Raw genomic sequence first — 22,267 nt, 5'->3', positions numbered from 1 at the left:
AAAATTAGAAAATAACTTTGCAAGTGATGCTTGGCTAGCTTGCAAAAAGTATTTCCACCATATGTGGATGAGGCTGTGTTTAAAAGTGTCAAATAAAACTATCTTTGGTCAGGAACAAGCAGATGGTCTCACTCATACATCAACAAACGGTCACCACTTTCACTATAAACAGATCTGAGGGTGCATCCGCCTCAGATTTATGCAACAGGAGTGAACTGGGAGGCCAGCAGAAACACAAGTTTCACTGGAATTCCTTTTATTTGCACAAGTTTGTCGGCAAAAACTAAGGTTGTAGGTAAAAAAAACAGCCTCTGTTAAAACTGACAACAGGGAAAGGTACTTACCAAGCGACAAAATATTTTAGTTTCAAGTCTTTGTGGTTTTCAGATAGTAAGGACTATTGATTTATCCTGTTGTTTTAAGCCTCGAGCTGACTCAAAACATTTTATGTTGGAATTTTGATATAGTTCATCAGTAAAGAGACACGTTTGTCCAATTTCTGCCTTTCCACGTTGCCTCACATGGAATCAGAACAGAATCTAGAAGTTCCTGCCCACAAAAATACAACCCTAAAGCATCAATGACCCGCTGCAATATCATTCCAAATTCTCAACAAAGCACTTAACTCAGGGGTCGGGAACCTATGGCTCGCGAGCCATATATGGCTCTTTTGATGGTCACATGTGGCTCGCAGACAAATCTTTAATTATAGTTTTCTTTTTTTCGTTAGACCATTCCTTCTCGGGCGCGATGCGATGCCAGAGGCGCGCAGTAGTAGCAGTGCTTAGAGAGAGAAATCTGCGCCATCACTATCAGTTACTATTATCTATTATTTCACAGAGTTTGTACCAGCTGGAAACCTGTGAATTGCCGTGCCTAAAACTGCGCGCTCCCGTCTCTGAGAAAGAGCGCGCAGATGCGGGGACGGGATGTGTGAGGGAGAAAGCAGAGGGTGGGGGTGAGGGGTTGTGGGGACAGGCAGCAGGTGAATCGCGCAGGGATTGTAAAAACGTAAAACCCGCTTCCCGTCACTCACTGCAGCGTGTGAGTGTGTGTTTGGCTCCCCGTCTGCATGTGATCAGTCTGTCTCACATCTACAGAACATTCAGACCTACGATGACGTTTGAAGTCTCAACGCCTGAACGAAGCAGAAACTCACCACGTATCAACCAGACTAGACCATCAGCAAAACTACCACGAGAAATACTCATCATTTATTAGCAACAGCATAACGATGTTATTCAAAAGAATCCACAGACTTATTGTACTTTAAAAATGTTGAAATTAAATCAAATGCACACATTCATTTGTATATTTAGTTTTAAACAAATTGTCGCGGACTGAGTTGGATGGCTGTTGGGCCGCGTTAAAAGTTCTGGAGTTCATTGAACGCGTCAAGCAGAGATCTGATTGGCCCTCAGTTCTGTCGCTCAGCCTGTTGTTAGGTAGTTTGGACCAATGGGTTCAGCTGTGGGCCGAATAAGGGAAATGGGAGGGCTGGAGAGGGGAGCAGGGGAATATAAAGTTGGGAGAAGCGCTCTCGTGTCGGCGGGAGAGATTCAGGAGTTGCTGAATTAATTGAACGGCGTTTGTTGCAGTCTGCAGTAATCGGAATAAAGAACTTTAAAAGAGGTTAAGTCTCCGTGCCTCAGTGTGGGGAAGGGACACTACATTATTGTATGGCTCTTTCGAAATTACATTTCAAAATATGTGGCATTTATGGCTCTCTTGGCCAAAAAGGTTCCCGACCCCTGACTTAACTGTTAGACTGAAGTCTCACTCATGGCTTCCAAAGTGTCCAGAAGTGGACTTGGAGGCAGAACCTTTAGCTGTAAGGCTCATCTCTTGCAGAAAAACCTCTCAGCTTGGGATCAAAAACAGACGTCCTATCTACCTTTCAGAAGTCATAAACGTAATGATTTATAAAGTTCATAGACGCTTCTTTAGTCAAGCTGTTTCTCTTTACTCTATGAAATCAAACTATGTGAATTTCTTTAAGTATTTATCTCGCCGCTCTTCTTTTTTATTTTTTATATTACTTTTGTCACCATAAAGTGAGGTCAGGGAACTGAAGTATGGATTTGATATAATGTTTTTGTCTTTTTTGCAGGTTAAGCATTTTTTTAACTAAATATTCCACATTAAGCATAATTGCCCCAAACTAGATTAAAATGTAATGCAAGCAGCTGGATTTACATGTTTTCTCTGTGAAAGTGCCTAACATTATAAACTGGTCATATCGAAAAGAGGTACATCTCCTTAAAGGTACTACGTTTATTTATTTATTTAAGTTTATTTTATACAACTAAATTCTTTCGGGATTTTTTTCTCATTTTGTCTCTCATAGTTGACGTATACATTTGATGAAAATGACCGGAGTGGGATTTTAAAGTTATGTCTATTTCGCATGTTTGACGTTACCTCCCTCAGTGCTGCACATCTGGATGACGGTTTTCAACAGCAACAAATAGGGACGCATTTCATCTTATTAGCATTATGGAAGCATCTAAAAGCCAATTTTTTACTTAATCTTCTTAATTTAAAAAAAAAAAGGAAAATACAAAGAGAACCACTTTGGTAGCAACACTAAGACAAAGTCCAAATATAACTAATCATGAATTTCCACTGATGATTCATTTTATACTCATTTATATATTATCATATATATTATATTTATTTTAAAATACATATTTTACCTAAGCAAATGTAGAACTTGAATTTAACTCAGTCAGATTTTTTACCTGCACTGCAAATATGACAATACTGCAGATATTGTAACTTTACTCCTTACAACAGAGGATGACAGAGTTTTGCTTTTTCAACTGACAATTGTGGATTTGTAGTTTTAAAAGCATTTTTCTGTTTGTCGTGCTCTTACATTCTTTGAGGTCAAAGAAAGAGTCTCTTTTCTTGTCTCTCGGCATCTGTGCAGACACAGGTCTGTCAGTCAGATCTAGATGTGTCGACGGTGTCTCTGCCCACTAACAGTGTGGGTGTGAAGGTCACCCAGAGGAGACAGTGCAGCAATCAGTGAACAAAAGAGCCGGTGGGACAAATGGACTGCAGCACGGCAGATGAGGACAGGGCCGTCCTCCGTCATTGACCTGAGAGGATGACAGAAGTTCTACCTTAACATGGAAGCGTTCTCAGGCTGAGGACCCTCCAGGTGGACTCCTGTGAGCAGATTCTCCTCATGAACAAAGATGAGTTCATTTTACATGGAATAGCTACTGTCAGAAACAGACTTCATTCCATCTTGTGTGGAAGTGAGAGCAAATTAATTTTCACCATGGATCCACACGGTCCTAAAGCTGCCATGGATAAATATGAAGTTTTATTTATAAATGGAATATTTTCCATTTTTATTACACTTTAATTATTTGATGAAATAAATTTTAAACAAATTATTACTTATATTACACTTATCAACCAATTTAAAAAAGGTCATTTAAATGTCCAACTTATTAAACCTTTTAGTTAGGTCATGTTTTCCTTTTCTAACATGGTCTGGCCTGTTTATTTTTAAGATCTAGGGAACAATGTACATGTTGCTTTAGGATTAAGGCTGATTTCAATAAAATCCACAATAGCATGGTCTGGATCAGGGGTCCCCAAATCCAGGCCTCGAGGGCCAGTGTCCTGCTGGTTTTCCAGAAATCTGCCCTGCCTTATTTGCTGCTGATTACCTGGATCGGGTGTGTTTAGCCAATAAAGAGCTTCAAAGGCAGGTTGGTTGGAAAACATGCAGGACACCGGCCCTCGAGGTCTGGATTTGGGGTCCCCTGGTCTAGACCATACAAGCATAGGCTAGTTCTGCTTGCGACTGTTTGAGAAAACTGCGATGAACCTCTGAGTGGTGTTTATACTTTACTAGTGATATGATTGTCTCCAGCCTGTATTTTTTAACATGAAGGAATCTTGATCTTACACTTGCTGCCTCTGTGAACGTGCAGGAACATGAAGGACAAAGGAGGAAGTGGTATGTTCATCCAGTAACAGAGGCGGGGAAAAAAAGTAAATTTAAAAAAACAAGGTGAGTTGTATGATAGTGTTGCAAGATATGAGACATAAAATATATCTTTCCAGTTACGTTTTCAGTTTTTTTATTAAGTTGTCCGCTCTCTCTGTGTCTGTGTGTATAGTTAGGTACTTCCTAACTTCTTCAGTTAAGTTTTCATCATCTGCAGTGTTAAAGATATTTTTGTAGACATAGTTTGATCCGTGATTGCATGCTCAAATCACTCAAAATAAATTCAGGTTGAATGACGCGATTTGCACGGGACTGCACCACTGGAGTACAATTCAAGTCGCGGATGATGTCATCAGCAGGTGCTACATTTTCTCAAAGCGGAATCGCCCCTGTGGCCCTGCGACCGATGCGACCTGAGCGACTACAAAACGCTTTGAAGTATAAACCAGCCCTTCTTAGGTTGTGAGCTCCATAAATGAATGATAACAGAATAATAACTATTGTGTATTTTTAATCATGCCTGCAGCATAAACACTGTATTTAAGCAGACCTATATGACATTAAGAGTCGACCAAAATAAGACTATTCAAGATTGAACGGAAGAGTAAACCGACCTCTGTCGGTGACAGTAGACAGATTCTCCCTGGTTTCAGCATCTCTTTCCATACAGACAACTGTGGGGCTTAGCTATAGTTACCATAGAGACCCAAACTCATCAGCAGCGTCTGAACCTAGGGTCAAAGGAGTGAGAACGGCAGCAAGATTAAGTGATGTGTGACAGAAATGTTGTGATTGAAAATCCAGGGTTTTAAAATATAGATGTACTCTTTGTATAGAATGTAGTAGGAGGGCAGAATTACATCACATCCTTCAACCTTTGGCTTGTTACTGCTTATTGTACAAATTCTATGCCAACAAGATCTCTACATAATTAATTAAAATAATGTGATGAGATATTCAAACGAGCTACTAGGAACTGCCAGCATTAGATAGGTATGCTACAATGCTCGGGATGTCTCCCCGTATCTTTTCAAGTTCCTTTTGAATTTTAACAACAAAAGAACCAAAAATAATGTCATTTAATAAAAATCCAACATTTCAACTATTAACAGACCATGCCTTGCAGTAGAAAAAGTGCACAAGAAGCTCAGTTTGCTACACTCTGATTACTCTGCACATTGGTCTAAGCCAGATACCTGGCATCCTTTCTTAGATGCAAGTTCATCAATGTCTGGGATCAGGCTCTGAGCTGAGGAAAACTTAGTATTGTAGAAGGTCTTTCTTGAAAGCTCTGCTGTCCATCTTTCGTTTGGCCATTTTTGTGGAGGGTGACTTTTTTTCTCATGTGGCTGGAGCATCGTTGTCAATGATTGTCAACAGAAAATAGGAGCGCTTGCCGGTTTCGACTGCGCACCAACATGTTAGCAAAGTATTGTGGGATTTGTTGTATTAGCGTTACAGCATATACTGCGTGTCAGCTCTAATGCACATTTGATATGATCTAGGGGGCCAATTATAATTACACTGCGGGCCAAATTTGGCCCCCTGGCCTGAGTTTGACGTATGTGGTTTAGAGCAACCTTTTTCAACCTTTTTTGAGCCACGGCACACTTTAATCTTGACAAAAATCCCGCGGCACACCAGCATCCAAAAAAATAGAGAAAAAAAAAAAAAAAGAAAAAGCTCAGTCTGTATTGATCTACAGCCGCTCTGCAATCTCACATGCATTTTTGTGATAATTGTTGCAGAAAACGCTGGAAGCTGCAGCTCTTTTTTCTAAAAGATGTATTAAAAATTAAGTCAAAAGATTCAAAAACTGTTTGATGTGTGTTCGTTGTTTTAAGACGTTAAGAGGAGAGACTCATTGTGCGCTGAGACAGTCACTTTACTGCATCATGGGAGATGTAGTGCCCGTAATCCGCCGAACGCAGAAAGACCAGCGTCTTTGAGCTTCATGGTTTTGTTCACTTGTTCCAGTCTGATACCAGATTCTGTGGAAAGCTACACCGCTAAAGACGAGCTTTAGCTGGTATTTTTGTTAGAACAGAGAGACTTTTTTGCGCTAAATCGAAACAAGGAAGTGAATACTTTAACCCCTTCTGATTGGTCAGACTGATGACATGTGATTAAGCCTTCAAGAATGATTGGTGGAGACAGTTAAAGGGGCGGGACTTTTCCTTACACAGTTATAGCTGCAGCTAAATCGCGGTATCCTGTTATTCTTATCAAAATGTCTTTAATAGAATCATATAAACACAAAGAAAAAATAATTTTATAATATTTCATATTCTTAACTTCTCAGTGTTTTATCAGGGCCTGTTTGGATGAACAAAGAGCTGATTTCCTGGAGATGGTACTTGCTTTTAGATCAGTTAATGAGGGCAATTTCTCATGGCACACTTGACCATATCCCACGGCACACTAGTGTGCCGCGGCACACTGGTTGAAAAACACTGGTTTAGAGCATCAAATGAAGTGCAACAAGAACACAGCTGAACATCTTGTCGCTACCCGGTCTCTAACGGCTACGCAATCTGTCCTTGCATGCACAAAAATGCATCTACTTCCACTAAAGCATTTTATGGTCCTTGGATTTTAATAAAAAAGTTCATTTTAATGTTTACAAAAAAAATGAATGAAAAAAAGAAATGTTACAGATCAGGACTGCACAATTCTTAACGCGCATGTGCAAAATCAGACCCCCCAGCTGGGTCTACCCAATCCGTATCGCGCTTCTGCAAATGTTTTCTTCTTCTTCTTCTTCTATTCCATTTGAAAGCAGTTTATTCCCCAATGTATGAGGATACCGCCACTTTATGTACTCAGTTAACACAGACACGTTATTAATGATTAATTTGGCTGGAAAAGCGGATGCAAGAGCCCGCTGGAATCTCCTCAGAGTAAAATGCCCTTAGTTCTTCTCATTTCCTGTTGCCAACATAAAAAATGAAAACAATCAAATGGAGAGAATGACTGCAAGCTGTGTGGCTCTCATCATATCACTCATTTTCAGTGTAATGACAACAATGACTACACAGTGTTGTTTTTAGGCAAAGTTCTTTTACTTGTCGGAGCTGTAATTCAGTCGGGGAAAGCTCTGTGCTGTTGAGGAAAACTTACATTTGTGTACACACAGAGTTACATGTTGTTTAAATGTATCAGACAGTAGGAAAGGAGGCAAAAACTGTCGGGAAATGCTACCGGAAGCTGATCTTTTTAAATATATTATTGTTTGTTTTTTTACTAATGAATTACAGGTTTTATGATCTTGGAACAAACAACGTATTAAAAATGTAAAAATTACGGGAGCTAATCTAATTCAAATTACTTAACTGTCACAATGTTGGCAACAGCAGGAAGTGACGCAAGATTTGCACACGCAGGGAACGGATTCCGTAGCCTTTACAGATCAGGTAGTGACACATCAAGTATTTTAGGCTTTTTATCTCAAAGGAAAATATAAGTAGTCCACGGTTCACTTTTGACCGAAACTATATATCTACAGTAATAAAAAGAATAACCACACAGCCCTGACTTCTGCTTTTTTGGCTTGATGCTTGGCTTGATGCTTTTTTGGCTTGATGATTTTCCAAATTCTATAATCAACAAGATCCTCTCTAGGTAAAATAATGTAATGAGATATTCAAGCGAGCAAATATCTCATGTAGCAAACAGGACTCATTATAGTATAAGGGAAGATGCTTTTCTTGATGAATATGGTGATTCATGTCTAAAGGTTAATCTAAGTGTTTATTTAGCGGCCGCAGAAAAAATTAGCAAAGAAGGGCGGAGTGACAAAGCCATTCAATTTTAAAATTGAGTAATTTTAACAAAGTGGTTTAAATCAGTCAAATCACAGTTACTTTAAATTCTCCAATCCTGGTATTTAAAATACACATTTAATGGACTTGTCATTGTGCATTAAGAATTTACGCTGAGTTTTTAATTTACCCCCACTTAAGCCTTTAAGTCTGAGGCTGGTTTGATTGGCCGCTGATTCAGTGGCATGTTGGTAACATAATAGAGGAACAAGGGACGGCTAATAATGGTACCTCCAAAAATATAAGAGTAGCAAACCTCTCTTTGTACGTTTACTGCAAGTCATAAATACTTTCATGATGTCACGGACAAAAGTCATCCCATAATCCCGCTGTGAACACACCAACATACCTTCGAGACAGGAGGAAAAGCATCTGCTGGATCATATATCAATAACGTACCTAGAGGCTGACATCTGACCTTGGCCCACAGTCAGAGAGCAATCTCAAATGCATCACACCTGTGTCCTTCCACACCTGCTATATGTTTGTAGAAGCAAAGGCTATTTAAGTTAGACTGTTTCTGCTATATTCAAAACCCTGCCTGTTGTACACTTTAGAGGAACTCAAACAAAAATCAATCTGAAATCAATGGGAGATTTGGCAGCTAAACTACATCTCCGTTCCAATTTCTCTCTTTCTTCTTTGAAGTATTTTGTTTAATGACCCACTTCAATGAAAATTAAAATGGTGTTTTTAACAAGCTGGCATTGTGGCCTTTTTCTAATGATGGAGGACATATATAAAGAAAAGTAAGCTTAAATGTGTATTTCTGAGTATTTCTTTATTCAAATTGTTTGAAAAAGATTGTATTTGTTACGCAAAACATACGCTGGGCAACCCACAAGATCCTTGCTTCAAGCACCAAGCAACAAAGAGAGGAAGGGGGGCGGGGTTGTTCTGTACCAAACAGTCCCGCCCATAACTCAGAGGTGAATTTCTCATAAAGAAACAACACAGGGGTTTTTTTTTGGCAAAAAAACAGCATAGTCATAATAAAAAGACCACTGGGAATACTATGAAAATAGATCAAAAGATAAATGGAGAAGGGCTTTAAATAATTCTGTCTGACAAAGCTTTAAAACAAACGTTTTCCCTAAAATAACACAATTTTGAGTTTATTTTCATTACCTTTGGGTAACAATTTTTAATATTAACTTCTTGTTATAAAAGATGTACCATTTTTTGTTATCTGTCAATAGATAGATGTAAAAATGTTAAACTGACTTTAAATCTTAAATCTGGTTACTTATCTCTCAATTGTTCGGAGACTATAGCCAGTGGCGGTTTTTGAATGGGCGATGTGGGCGGTCGCCCAGGGCGGCACTACATTGGGGGCGGCATTTGCCGTGCCCGATGCGTTGCACATAATATGCTACTATATTCAAAGAGGAAGCTTTGAGCTTTTAATTTTAAATTGCTTCAGCTGCCGACACTTTACGCTTTTATTTTGACACATCAGACTCTTAAGAATGTCTTCATCCTATTTCCTCTTCACACTTATGGTGCAAAAAAAAAAAAAAGATGAAATAACTCATGAAACAACGTAAAACAGGCACATGAAAAGGAATTAGGCAGAACAAACACCCATGCTCAACCCAATTTCGACAAAAGCAGGCAATGGGGATTATTTCCCACAATTCCTTGCTCCGACACAGCAGACCCGATGCGCACGTGACCACCGCCCTCTGCTGCAAGACGCTTGCGGCCACACCTCTTTGCGGTAGTCTTTGGAACATAACAAGTCAAAAAACTCGAGAGGGGGGCGCAACTCGCCGGTGGCTGGCTGAATCACACTAACAGGTGATTGGGAGTCTTTTTCTATCTGACAATCAACTCTGGGCCGCAGCTGCGCCTCCCGTCATAGAGACGGAGCCGCGTGTGTCAGAGGGAAGGGAAGGGTGAGGGGTGGTGGGCGCAGACCATTTTTTATGGATTGAGTTTTTTTGGAGGATTTCTACTGTTGGTGTTGCACAAATTTAGGGAAATGCCAAATATTTTTGGAGTAATCCCACTGATGAGTTCTATGATTTAGTCTTTAATGTTTTATAAGACCTAAACATATTAATCACAATAAGTTTTTTTTAGATCTAATCCCTCTGATATGTTTCACAAAGACACACACAGGACGTCACACATTAAGAAATTATTACTAAAAATGAAGCAGGAGTCCAGCTCTAAAAAAAAATGCTCTAAAAAATGATAAAAGAGCAAAAAAAAAAACGGAATTATTTGATTTGTAATTTCTTATTAATATTTCCAGGCTTTCTTTGTTTTGTTCTGCAGCATGTTCATATTTGTATAATTTTGACAGAATATATTTCTATGGAGAGCAAAATATTACAAGTTATTTAAGGTTTAACTTGAGTTATTCTAGATTAATGTTCCTGTTTTTATTCATATTTATGTTCAAAAAGTTCAGTTTAAAAGGTTTAAAAGTTTAGCTTTAGTGTGTTCAGTAAATGTTTATCTTCTTCGGCCCAAAGCGAGTTTTTAACTTAGGCCCCTGTGTGACTGAGTTTGACCCCCCTGTAATACGAGTCTAGAAAATTCATGCATTTTTTGTGTAAAATGGCTAAATAGAAGATACGGAACACAACAGGATGTTGTCAAATTTTCTATGTCTGCGGGGAGGGGATGGGGGGGGGGGGGGTTACTCGCCCGGAGAGTAAGATAGTGTTGAACCGCCACTGACTATAGCTGAAACGCATGCAGGACGATTCTTTTCAAGAAAAACACAGGCTGGATTACACCACATGCTGGTATCAGACACAACAACCCTTCCTTTGTTTTTATCCCTGAGCATGACTCTCTAAGACCGTGTAGTTGTTGTATTTTGTAGCCGCATCCCAGAGAAACATCTTCTAAAAATTACAAAATTCAGCATTGCAAAAAAAAAAAAAAAGCACTGTTTCAGTTTTACCCCTTCCCTTTTGGAGCTAATCATTAAAGATGAGGAAGTGGAAGTAAATCAAGGCAAAATCAACCGACTCCCATCCTAAAGAGCCCTCGAAACATTTAATTTAACTGACTGAGTTAAAGTTAGGGCTGATAAAAAATAAAATACAGCATAGTTTTTCGTCAATATTAGGCTATTAGAAGGATACAGAAGATAAAATTGAACCTCGATTTCCCGAGGACAAATTATGTAGAAATGTGGTGAAACTCCACCTGAGGCAGCCGGATGTGTTTTTGAACACCGTGGTCCACTCTGCATCCCGTGGCTTGGAGTCCTCGTTGGGTTCATGCTCCCAACCCGAGTGAGGAATTATGACCTCGTTGGTCATGGTCTGCAAGCCATGGTTGATGATCACCATCTTCAGGGGCTCGTAGGACGACAGATTCCACAGCGTACCTGAAAGAGAGAAGAAGACCACGAAAATGAAGACACACGTAGACAGGAAGGACTGGTAGTATGAATATACCAGACAATCAAGCTACTAGTATTTGACAGGTAAACACAAGTAAACGGTATGCAAAGAAAATCCAAGCAGGAAACATATTTGTTAAATTAAACAGCAACAACACTGGTGTAAGCTGCCTCTGGCAAGTTCTGTCTTGGTTCTCTACAACCACACACACTGATGATTAATAAAAATTTGGACTTTATCCCTGTGACTTGTTTTATTTTTTTTGCTTTAAAAATCACATTTCAAAATGTTTCATAGAAACAATAAAAATAATAAAAAATTTGAATACCAATCCACTGATTCAGTTTGAGATTTTGGATAAAACCTGAACAACTGTGATATTAAAATAACCATTATACTTGGATATGGACATTCAAAGTCACAGTTAAACACTCTTCTAAATTTAAATACACTGGACTACAACTATTCAACAAAGTAATTGTTAACCAAGGCTAGTTTAATGAAAATGAAAATGAATTATTCACATAACCAGAACTCTATCAAACCATATTTAGACGGTTTTTCTTTCACCCTTTAAAGCTATTTGTATGAATAAAAAACAAAGAACTGTTTGATACGTTTTTGCAAAAGAAAAGAAAAAGACTGATCATGGTGATTATAACATTACATTTTATAAAGAGGGAGATAAATAAATTGAATGTTAAAGTTAATACGTTAAAAGCTCTTCTTAAAGAAATTGCAGATTGCAGAGAGGCAAAAGGATTTTGCACAATTAAAATAAAACAAAACAATGCAATAAATAAATAAAAGATCTAAGAGCTAAAAACACAAAAATAAGGTGATGCAGCTATCAAAGCAGCCTTTAGCGTAGGAATATTACTAGTTCCATGGATTCACTTGTGTGCGTTTGCAATACGAGGTCAAAGCTTTCCATTATGCAGAGGAAAACAAAGACCTCTGGGAATTATGAACTCACCTTCACCTGAATGACTCAAGACACTGAAACTCACATAAAAGCTAAAGCTTTCTACAGGCAGAAAACAATTCTCAGACTCCTCCAAAAAACTATGATTTGTTTAGTAAAAGGAGTCGTATTGACATGCTGGTCTAACAGATCCCACACATTTACACCAGGAAGCTTTGCTCAACACAGGGGCTCTAATCGCTGCATAGCTGTGCTGTCATGTTGATCTCTAGAATCCTTTCATGTGAAATAGAACCTGTGCGCCATCCCTGATCTACAAATGCTCAGCATTTAAGCATTTTAAACGTTAGTCTGGAGTCTGGGAGTAATTAAGGAAAGTATCAGAAACCCTGCATGAATCCAATTAAAAAAAAACATTCTCTTTTGTGTGTGTGTGTGTATGTATGTGTGTGTCTGTGCGTGAATGCATGAATGCATGAATGCCTGAATGCGTGCGTGCGTGCGTGCGTGCGTGCGTGCGTGCGTGCGTGCGTGCGTGCGTGCAAGCGTGATCCCTAGTATCATTGAAAAAAAAACACCCAAGCAGACTGCTTGTTTATAGAACATCACAATTTCTTTAACATCCGTCCGAGATGAGTAATAGTGACAACAAATGATTAGAATCCCAGTCTAACATGTTGCTTTTGGAGTTTTTATTGTGTTCTTGTACTATTTTTCCGATGATGAAGGACATATATTTGTAAAATAAAGCTTAACATTGCATTTTTGAGTATCTCTTTATTTAAATCATTGTGAATCAGGAACAGACAAAGAGTGCCGTCTGAAGAAGAGCTTACTTGTGACGTAAATTCACTGGGCGGACCACACGCTCCCTGCACTTCTAAAAAGTAATTGATTACTTTACTAAGTAACAGGATCAAAATTGTAATTAAATTACTTTACTCATTATCTTTTTGAAAAAATAATTTACTACTCATTTTGCTTTATTTCACAAAGAACTATTTAATCCCTCCATGTTCATTTTTGCTGACTTTAGGTTTTCCGTTACAATGAGTTGTACCTGTGTCTTTCTCTACATCTGCCTTATGTGCACAGTTCTGCACTGCTGCAAGTCTACGGAACCACCCTCCACCCCCCTCTCTCTGCAGAGTGCATTGAGCGCTAACTGGTATTGACCAGAGACGGACTCTCGTGCAGCTTACAGAGAAGAAAAAGAAAGAAAAGGTGAATTAATATAGAAAGAACGACTCCCAGGAAGGAGCCGGCTCTTGTCTTTCACACCAAAGAGCCGGCTTGAGAGTTGTTTCATTTGCCACCGCCACATCAGTACACGTCTCTCCTCTGCTGCTTGTCAGGCAAGAGAGGACTCCTTGCAGCATCTCTTTTCGTCTCATCTTTACGCCAGTTTGGAAAGCAGCGTGACAGCAGCAATGAGGGCATGTCTGTGCTTTAACCGATCCCAAATCTGCACATGTATGTGTGCGCGTATGTGCCAGTAACTCTGTTTTTATTTTAATTTGAAATTAACCACAGTTTCACTTCATTTATTATTCATTCATTCATTCATTCATTCATTCATCTTCTTCCGTTTATCCCTTTCGGGGTCACAGGGCTGCCTGAGCCTATCCCAGCCACTTATGGGCGAAGGCAGGGGACACCATGGACAGGTCACCAGTCTGTCACACGGTTCGCTTCATTTAACCAAGAGAAAATGTAAAAGCCTACAAAACCTAAGTAATGAAGTAACAATGGTTTCTATAGTCTAGTCATTGCAATTAATTACCAAAATTTGAACTGTAATTTGTTACGTACCTCCATTACTGACAAAAGTAGTTAGCTTTCAGTAATTCACTACTTTGTAATCTGTTACCCCCAACACTGCTGGAGTAGCATCATGGTCATTCACAATGGAGGGGGGCATATTTAAAGGTGCTTCTATGTATTTTCAGCATTTGACAAAAAGTAAAAAGCGCATTAAGACATCTTTTTCATTCATTTATTTGAAATGCCTCACTATGAAATTAATGATATGTGATGTCTTTATTAATGCAGATTATTATGAGTCTTCCTGCTTCCTCATTATCGTGATTTATGCTCAATGGCCCACTTCCAACACAGCTGGAAATGTATTTGTGTTTACAGAACACACCAGAAAAGGATGTGTCTCAAACTTTTGTTTCAGACAAACAAAAGTCGCACAAAACATCCGCAATACGCATAAGAATTCAGAGTTGACACTTTCTTTTCCCCTGGGTAGTGCATTCTTTCGTCAAGAGTTTCAGAGTTAATGCCTCCAGGACCAGTGGAATCAGTCACCTCCATATCGATCATGTAAGGCAGACAGAAGGAAACCGCTTGTCTGCCCTGTGACAAAAACAACACGCACACCTCCCACTGACAGTTTTTTTTTTCTTATTTAAAATGACAGGAAACTGCAGAAGTAATGATCTCCATCCCACATCCTGCCACAGTTTCATGCAGGTTACTCTGGATCAGATCTGGTCCATTTGGGCTTCTTTGTTAGTCTGTCAGAGCTGTGCATGTCAAGGATGTCCCGCTGTCTCACAGGCCTGAGGCAGAAAGCGAGCAGCTGAGATGTCAAATGGCTCACTTCACACCTGATATGAACTTACACCTGTATCCCTGCTGTTATCTGATGTCATTAAAACCTAATCTTTAAGAAGAATCAGGAATTTATCCAGCAGATCATGCACTTTGGCTAAAAGAGGCACTTTAACTAGCATTTTTTTTTCAGAGGGACGCTTTTTAATGTGCAGCAATGGGTTTAAATATGAGCAGTTTCATTCTAACTCCACACAAACCAACTTTCACATACAGACTCAGAAGACTTTCTGACTAAATAAAAGCCGTTTTACAACCGAATATCCCCGATGGAAATCTTTACCTCCAAGTTTGTTTCAGAGACATTCAAAAGTTGCAGAAAAACATAAACAGAAAGCTTGATTGCACTAATTTTCCAAACTTCACAATGATCCTTTAGAGTAAAACATACCTCTGTCAAAAATGTAAGCATATATTTCATTTTGTCTTTTCAAGCATCAAACAAAAAACAATAATAAACAATGACCTAAACTATTTAACTATGACAAACATAAAATATGCATCAATAAACATTTTGATGAACAGTGACAAAAATATGAAAGGTCATATATAAAATTAAGCTTAGATTGCTTTATCAAACTTGTATTTTTACATGGTGGTTGTTTTTAATCACAAAGTAAAAACTTTCTCACTTTTAAATCAAAGCAGACATGAGACTGAATATGAGCAGAGATAAAGTTAGAACTGTATATTTGACCCTCCATTGCTCTTCCTTTAATAAAACCCAAAAGAGACTAATTTAATTTCATCAAAGATGGTGGCACAGTTTAGAAAAAGGGAAAAGGCGAAAAAAGATGACAAACAGAATTCTGTTTAATCAATTTTCTCTGTTCTCACGCTCAAACACTCCCTGCTTCTGTAAAAATGGGTTTGAGCTATCTGCTTCTGCACCCAAATCCTCTGCTGTTTGGTTGAAGATACTGTGTTCCAGTTTAAGACTTGTTGCTTCACTATTCCTGAGCGGCCTTAGTCAAACTTCGGCCCTTCTTGTTGTTACTCGTATGATTCCCTCAACAATCTCTGCACACATCAATGCTTTTGCCTCCTGGGTGAGTTTTTCTTTAAAGACCCACTCTAATCACCTTTAGATCCATTCTAAAAACGTTCCCAATGTTTTTTTTTAGTATGATTATGCTGTTTTTAACCAAAATCTAAAAACCTGTGTCATTTGCTAGGACATAGTTTCTGCAGAGTGGCAGACAGTTCTGAGCAAGACTGTAAAACCATCCCCACTTCCCATCATCCATCAGTTATGTGGCCTCCAGCTCGCTAAAAGCCCAACAAAAAGAGTTGTATTTATTTGTTCAGAGCAATTCACTGAGCCGTATAGGACTGTCACTCTGTACCTTAAACCCAGGAGCTCATGCTTCCTCCGAGAGATCCTGCAGCGCGATTTAAGCGTTGAGCACGCCGCGTTAGTCCAACAGCAGCGGCGCGTTTTGAGCGTCGCTTCTTCCAAAAAAGGCCAGTTTTATTCATCCGGATGACAATTCTTCTCCGCGATTATATTCTTCGGCCTATCCAGCCACTTCTGAGTCAGCTGATGCCATTTCTCCATGCAGGGACACAAACTTCGGTCATAGGATTCAAGAACCGCTGGAACTAGCTGTTGGAAGCCAACAGGCCGGCATGCTCTTCATCTCCTCCCTTCCTCAGAAACTTGTGCAGCACCTCAATCAGTCCATGTGAAACCACAAACATTGAATTTTTTTTCTCTAGCTTTTTAAAGAGCTCTACAAATCTGCTGATCAATCCACATTTTAACAGAGGAAATTGCTACAGGGAAAAGCCCAGAGCAATAGAGAAGAATAGTTACTGTGAACTGTACATAGATCTAAAAATATAAAAGTCTTTTCTGTCTGCCTGTCTGAGGTGGTAACAGTTTTTGCAGGGATTCTTTCAAGTCACCCGCCTCCCCTTGCAGAAAACAGGGCTCTTTGTGGTTTTTCGGGGATGGCAATAACTCTCACAGAAAACTCCTAAAGACATAAACTAAGAAAAAGAGCGCACATTCAAACCCTCCAATTATATTTAATTGTAGAAAAACACGGCCAATTCCAGCCCCGTGGCTGAGGATGTAAGCTGAGCTTGCATTGTGACAGGCATGTTTTCAACACTAGCGGCAGGGCAGCGGCAACGACCGCCCAAAACCGGAGAGGCAGTAAACCAACAATAAAGAGAAATCCCGGAGAGTCTAGATAATGAATGAAGGAAAAAAAGAAAACCTCTAAACGTGGGAGGGTTGAATAATGAGTCAGAGAGGGGAGAAAGCTTCCTTCTGCCCCATCCTCCTCGTCTGCAGGGCTATTTTTAGCTACAGTAGAAAGCAACACTGCTGTAAATGCAATTATTTCTGTAGAGGCAGAGTCATCGCTCACTGCAACATCTCTGTCACAGCAGGGGGGCTCGTGCACAACAGCTGGACCAGCCCAGGCTTTTGAGTGACTTAAGTGTTGAAAACACAACTTAATTTCAAGAGTTTCCCCTTCTAAATGGTACCAACAAACATCTTCTCTTAAAATGTGTGGTTTATGGTTTCATAACTCTCCTATGGCACTTGTAGTTACTTAAAAAAAATTACTTTCCTGGATGCCACACTGCTATGTGAGCTGACAAACGTTGACTTTTATTACACAAGGAAACAAAGCTATTAAAACAATCATTATCTCTCTTTAAAGACCCACTCCGGTCATCTTTTGACGTATTATTGTAAAGTGTTCCCAGTAGTCTCTTAACTATGACTATGCCAATTCTAGCCAAAAATCCCCAAAACCTGTGCATTTTTTCAACAACATCATTTCAATAGAGAGACAGAAGTTCATTAGAAATTTGCCTCTGGGTTGTGGGCGGAAGCGTCTCCCTTTCCCTTCCTGTTTCAAATAAAATATTTTTCAAACGTCACTCTTTTGTCTGCTCCTGATTCACAATGATTTGAGTAAAGAAATACTAAGAAATGCACTCCTGTCCAGGCTCTCTGGCAGCAGGTATGTGCCGATTTATCAGTCTGGCTTAAGGTTTCAATCACTGCCTCACCGTCACTTTGTGTGCTTGGTGACATGAGTGCCATCGATATAGAAGAAGGATTAGCATCTATCATTTTCATAACTCTTTGTATTGCCAAAAAAACTATTTTAATAAATTGGAAAAACAAGAAAAATATAAACATAAGTCAACACAGAAATCTGCTGTTTGATCATATCAGCTTGGAAAAAATGTCAGCCCAAAGCTCAGGCAACTTTGAAAGAATTCAGTCTCTCTGGTCTCCTGTGGTTGACTCCATGACTTAGGGGGTGGAGGGCTTGGTCGTCGCTGCTCCTTGCCCTTCTGCCGTGGTTTGGGGTGGGGGTCGGGGCCTCCGGTGCCTGGCGGGGGCGGTGGGGGGCTCCGTTGTTCGGGGGGTCGGGTCCGGTGCCTGGGTGGGGCGGGCTGGGGCGCTGCGTGGTCCTCTGGGCTTGGGTGTGGGGGTGCGTGGTGGGGGGGTGGGGTGGTGGTCTGGCTTGGCTTGGGGGGGTGGTCCCTTTGACTGTGCTGGGGGGGGTTGGCGGGGGGCCCTGCTCGGGTGGGGGGGGCCCAGCGGCGCCGGATGGGCTGCCCATCTGCACCTGGGGCTGGGATCGGCCCTTCCCTGGCTCTGGGACGGGACGGGACAACCCTCTCGGGGCCCCCGGTCGCTCTGGGTGTCACCCGCTTCGGCTGCGGGGTCTGGGGTGGGGTGGGGTGGGGGGCTTGTCGGCCCTGTCCTGTGGGGGGGCGTTCTGGGGGGGAGGGGGGGCCCATTATTAGTACGGGTCGGGGGGGCTAACGGGTCGGGGTCTCCGCTGATGCAATCAGTGGTTGCCTCGGCCGGTTGGCCTCCTCGGTCCCGTCGAGGCCTGACCAGAGCTCTTCTAGGGCCGGCATCTGGGGGTGGGGGCCTGGGCTTGCTCCGGGGGGGGCGACGCTTTCTGGCTCCTCTCTCTCTGTGTGGGGTGGGTGGTGCCGGGCCTGGGGTGTCAGCGCCTCCGGGGGTGGGGCCCCTGGGCTGGGTGGCCCTGGCCCCTTTGCTGGGGGTGGGCTGGGGGACGGCTGTTTGACCACCGGGGGACAGTCTACCAGCTGTCCCCAACTTACCCCCTTCCTTATATAACCTCATATTAGGGTGAGGGGGTGGGGGGTCTAGCCTGCGATGCGCCTTGGGGGGGGGCTACTTGGGAGTGGCCCCCCTCCTTTGGTTGCCGTATGGAGTGGGCCCCCCCTCTTTCGGTTTTATTTGCACCTTATGGGACCTGGGTCCATCTGTCCCCTACCCCTTCCCTGGTGGGGGGTGCGGGCCCCTTGGCGATGGCGGCCGTGTCCCTTGGGTGCCGGCTCCCTGGGCCCGGCGGTGCTCTCTCCGCGCGGTGGGGGGGTTCATATTACACCTGAGCCGGGGGTGTTCGTGTCCCTGGGGGGTGGGTCCTGGTCCTTGCCCCTGGGCGCTGGGCCCCGCCAAACTTCCAACATGGCCGAGCCTGGTCGGGCCATATTTATAACACCCCTTCTGGGCCGCCCTTTTTTCCCCGGGGTTCCCCCCTCCTGGGCGGGGGCGGCGGGCCCCTGCCTTGCTCCTACCTGGACCAACCGTGGGCCGGGTGGGTGGCTGCCTGGAGTGCGGAGCGGGTCTCCCTTGGGGGGTCCTGGCTCGTACCTGGGGTCGGGGCGGGGGGATGCCCGGAACTCCTGGGTGGTGGTGGGGTGCTCGTCTGGGGCTGTGGGCGTCCCTCTCCGGTGGGGCCCTGCGTTGGGCTCTTCCGGCGCGGCGGGGGGCTGCTTTCCTGGCTGGGCTGGGGCGGCGCTCTCTTTCCCTCTGCGCCTCCCTGCTCTCTGGCTCTGGGGGCCTCGCGGCGGTCCTGCTGGCCCTGGCCTGGGTGGCGGTCTTGGTCGCCCGGGGGGCGGTTGTTCCCTGCCTGTTCCCGTGTGGCGTTGGGGGAATTCCGGCTGCCGCTGCTGCTGCGGCGGGGGTCTGGGTGTGGGGGTGGCTGGGCGCTCCTCCTCCTTCTTTTCACATTCCACCATCCATTTTAGAAGAACATAAATACTCACTTGAGCACAGGTGTTAGCTCACCTTTGCACTAATAGTTTGCATGATTGAATGAATGAAAGATTTCACACTAGTTGGTTTTAAGGCATAGGTATGCGTTCGTGAACACTATCTGTTTTGTGTGCATGTTGACATGTGGACATTTTTGCGGCGAGCAGGTGTGTTGATAATATTTGAGTGTGTGTGAACAGGCCCCGTCCTTTCTGTACTACATTTGAACCGTACCGTAACGATAAACAACCAGTAAACCTGTCTGCTCTATGCTGCTTCATGGTCTTACCCCCCTTCCCCTCCTATTATCACCCTCCTACCCCCCCCCCTCTCTCTAACGTCCTTCCGTCTTTCCTTTTCCGTCCGGTCCAACACCAAAGATTTTCAAACATGATTGAAATTAATAAAGTTTGGCCTCAATTACAAAAGGGGTTTATTCAGACATACCTTTGGTTTGTCTGAAGATGAATAACCCCTCTTGTTAAAATAAAATATGTCCAACACAAGAGGCCCTCAGCTCTCATCTGTTTGCCTAGCTGTTGGACAGGACAAGTTAAAAAAAAAAAAAAAAAAAAAAATACTAAGAAATATAATTTTACGTGATTATGTCCTTCATTATCAGAGAAATGCCACAAGAACAATTTTAAAATACCAAAAACACACTTTTCATCGGAGTGGGTCTTCAAAAAATTATAACATTTGTCATTAGCCAGTGTTGTGAAGAGTTTTCCTAACAAATATCAATAGCTGCATGTGTTCCATTTTAATATAGAATAAACTTTCCATTCCCCTCATTCTCTTCTAGATAACATCATAAAATATATTATAAGGTTACATAATAATGTTTTGGGAAATAACACTATTTGTTTTACAACATCGTTTAGTAGTAACCTTTTTAACCTGCAAATAGGAAAATGCCTCTGAGACTGAGAATTGGCTCATTAAACTACAGCGTGCCCCCCTGATCGAGCAACAAGATGAGCTCTCCGAAAGATAATTCACACGGATGAAAATGATCTAATAAATGTTGACTAATTACAGCAATAAATATACAGTTATTGCCACTTACCAACAAACTGGGATTTGGACAGTTTTGTGTTTTATCATCAGGTACCATTAACTATATGATGATGCAGCTTTATATCTACTACAAACTAGGTTTGAGAAATGCATCCCGTCATACAGCTGTTACCAATATACAGAAACTGCAAGAACTGATAACAGCAAGATAATCTTTGCTTATTATCAGAGGGACATTTTAGCTCTTTAGCTCCAGTGTTGACATTCTTTCAACTACCGTAACTCTTCTACCATTTATGTAATTAACGCTTTCCAGCCGATTCTGAAGCAGAGAAAAGCAACTTTGCACTGACAGGCATCACTGTGTTGGTAATGTGTTGCACATCGATACAAACCCGATGTGAAAAGCTGTTTTTCTCCGAGTCACAACCAGCTGATCATGGCTATTGCATAAATAAAGAGTTACAGTATATCAAAGTACATGTATGATTTAGGTGTCACTGGCAACATGAAAGGGTTAAGCTGTGTTTTTCAACCTTTTTTGAGCCAAGGTACACTTTTTCATTCACAAGCCACACCAGCAACCATAAATATTTTTAAAAGAGAAACTTTTTATTGATGTAGAGTTCCTCCATGATCTCACGTGGATTAACGGTGTCACAGTAACCCAATGAATCATGGGAGATGTAGTGAAAACCAGTGGTGCTGATGCCAGACAGACTCACATATCCGGGGCGTCATTGTTTTACTCATCGTTTATACGGTCTGGCATCAGATCCTGCACAGATGGCCCTGCTTATGAAAGACATGGTAGATGTTGAGAGATCCGCTGCATTTAAATTGAAGAGTTTCACAAAGACGTCGGCAAGTTACTTAGAATGAAACCTGGGCCTTTTCTGATGAACATGGAGCTGATATTCTGGTGATGCTGAATGTTTTTTAGATCAGTGAAAATTACTAATTTCCCACCTGATCATGTCTCACTGGTTGAAAAACACTGGATTAAGCCACAGTTGGTCCAGAACTAAATGAGGATAAAGTATCTAAAAACAATTACTTCAATGTCAAACACATCATCCCCCAGTTAGGGTTCACCATCTCGTCTGATTTTTTTTTTTTTTAATCCTCAAGCAGCCAGAACAAAGCATTGCAAGGAGAAAGATTTTTATAATGTTGGTATCTGGCTCCAGTGGGTTAACACACGTTTTGCACAAGAGGAGGCAAATGTGTCATTCTGTGTTTTCCAACCCACTCAAAACATTTGTCTACAAGAGGAAGGAGCTCTGTGTGAAATGTCTTTAATGTGTCACGGTCCCTTCTTCCTATGGATGGCAAGCAAGCTCTGCTTTCACCGCAGAGGATAAAACCAAACTTCAAACCAAAATTCATAATTCAACAGTATTACAGCTGCAATGAAGATGGTGTTGGTTATGTAACTGACCCAACGAAGAGCCACATAGTAGATCTTGGCCTCACCCTGATCTAAAAGAA

General features: G+C 41.6%; 1 protein-coding gene across 15 annotated transcripts in view; it reads right to left on the bottom strand.

Annotated features, from left to right (window-relative positions):
* arvcf (ARVCF, delta catenin family member) overlaps nucleotides 1-22,267 on the bottom strand; it is a 265,429-nt gene that overhangs the window by 57,856 nt on the left and 185,306 nt on the right. For all 15 annotated transcript variants that reach the window (XM_023958692.1, XM_023958698.1, XM_023958694.1 and 12 more), the window contains one exon: nucleotides 10,960-11,143. In XM_023958692.1, coding sequence (XP_023814460.1) covers nucleotides 10,960-11,143 — 184 coding nt within the window. The remainder of the gene's footprint in view (nucleotides 1-10,959; nucleotides 11,144-22,267) is intronic.

Source organism: Oryzias latipes, chromosome 9 (assembly GCF_002234675.1).
Source record: "Oryzias latipes chromosome 9, ASM223467v1".
In the NCBI taxonomy this organism is placed as follows: domain Eukaryota; kingdom Metazoa; phylum Chordata; class Actinopteri; order Beloniformes; family Adrianichthyidae; genus Oryzias; species Oryzias latipes.
The sequence above is the reverse complement of the archived record's forward strand: the minus strand, read 5'-3'. Positions and strand labels throughout refer to the sequence as shown.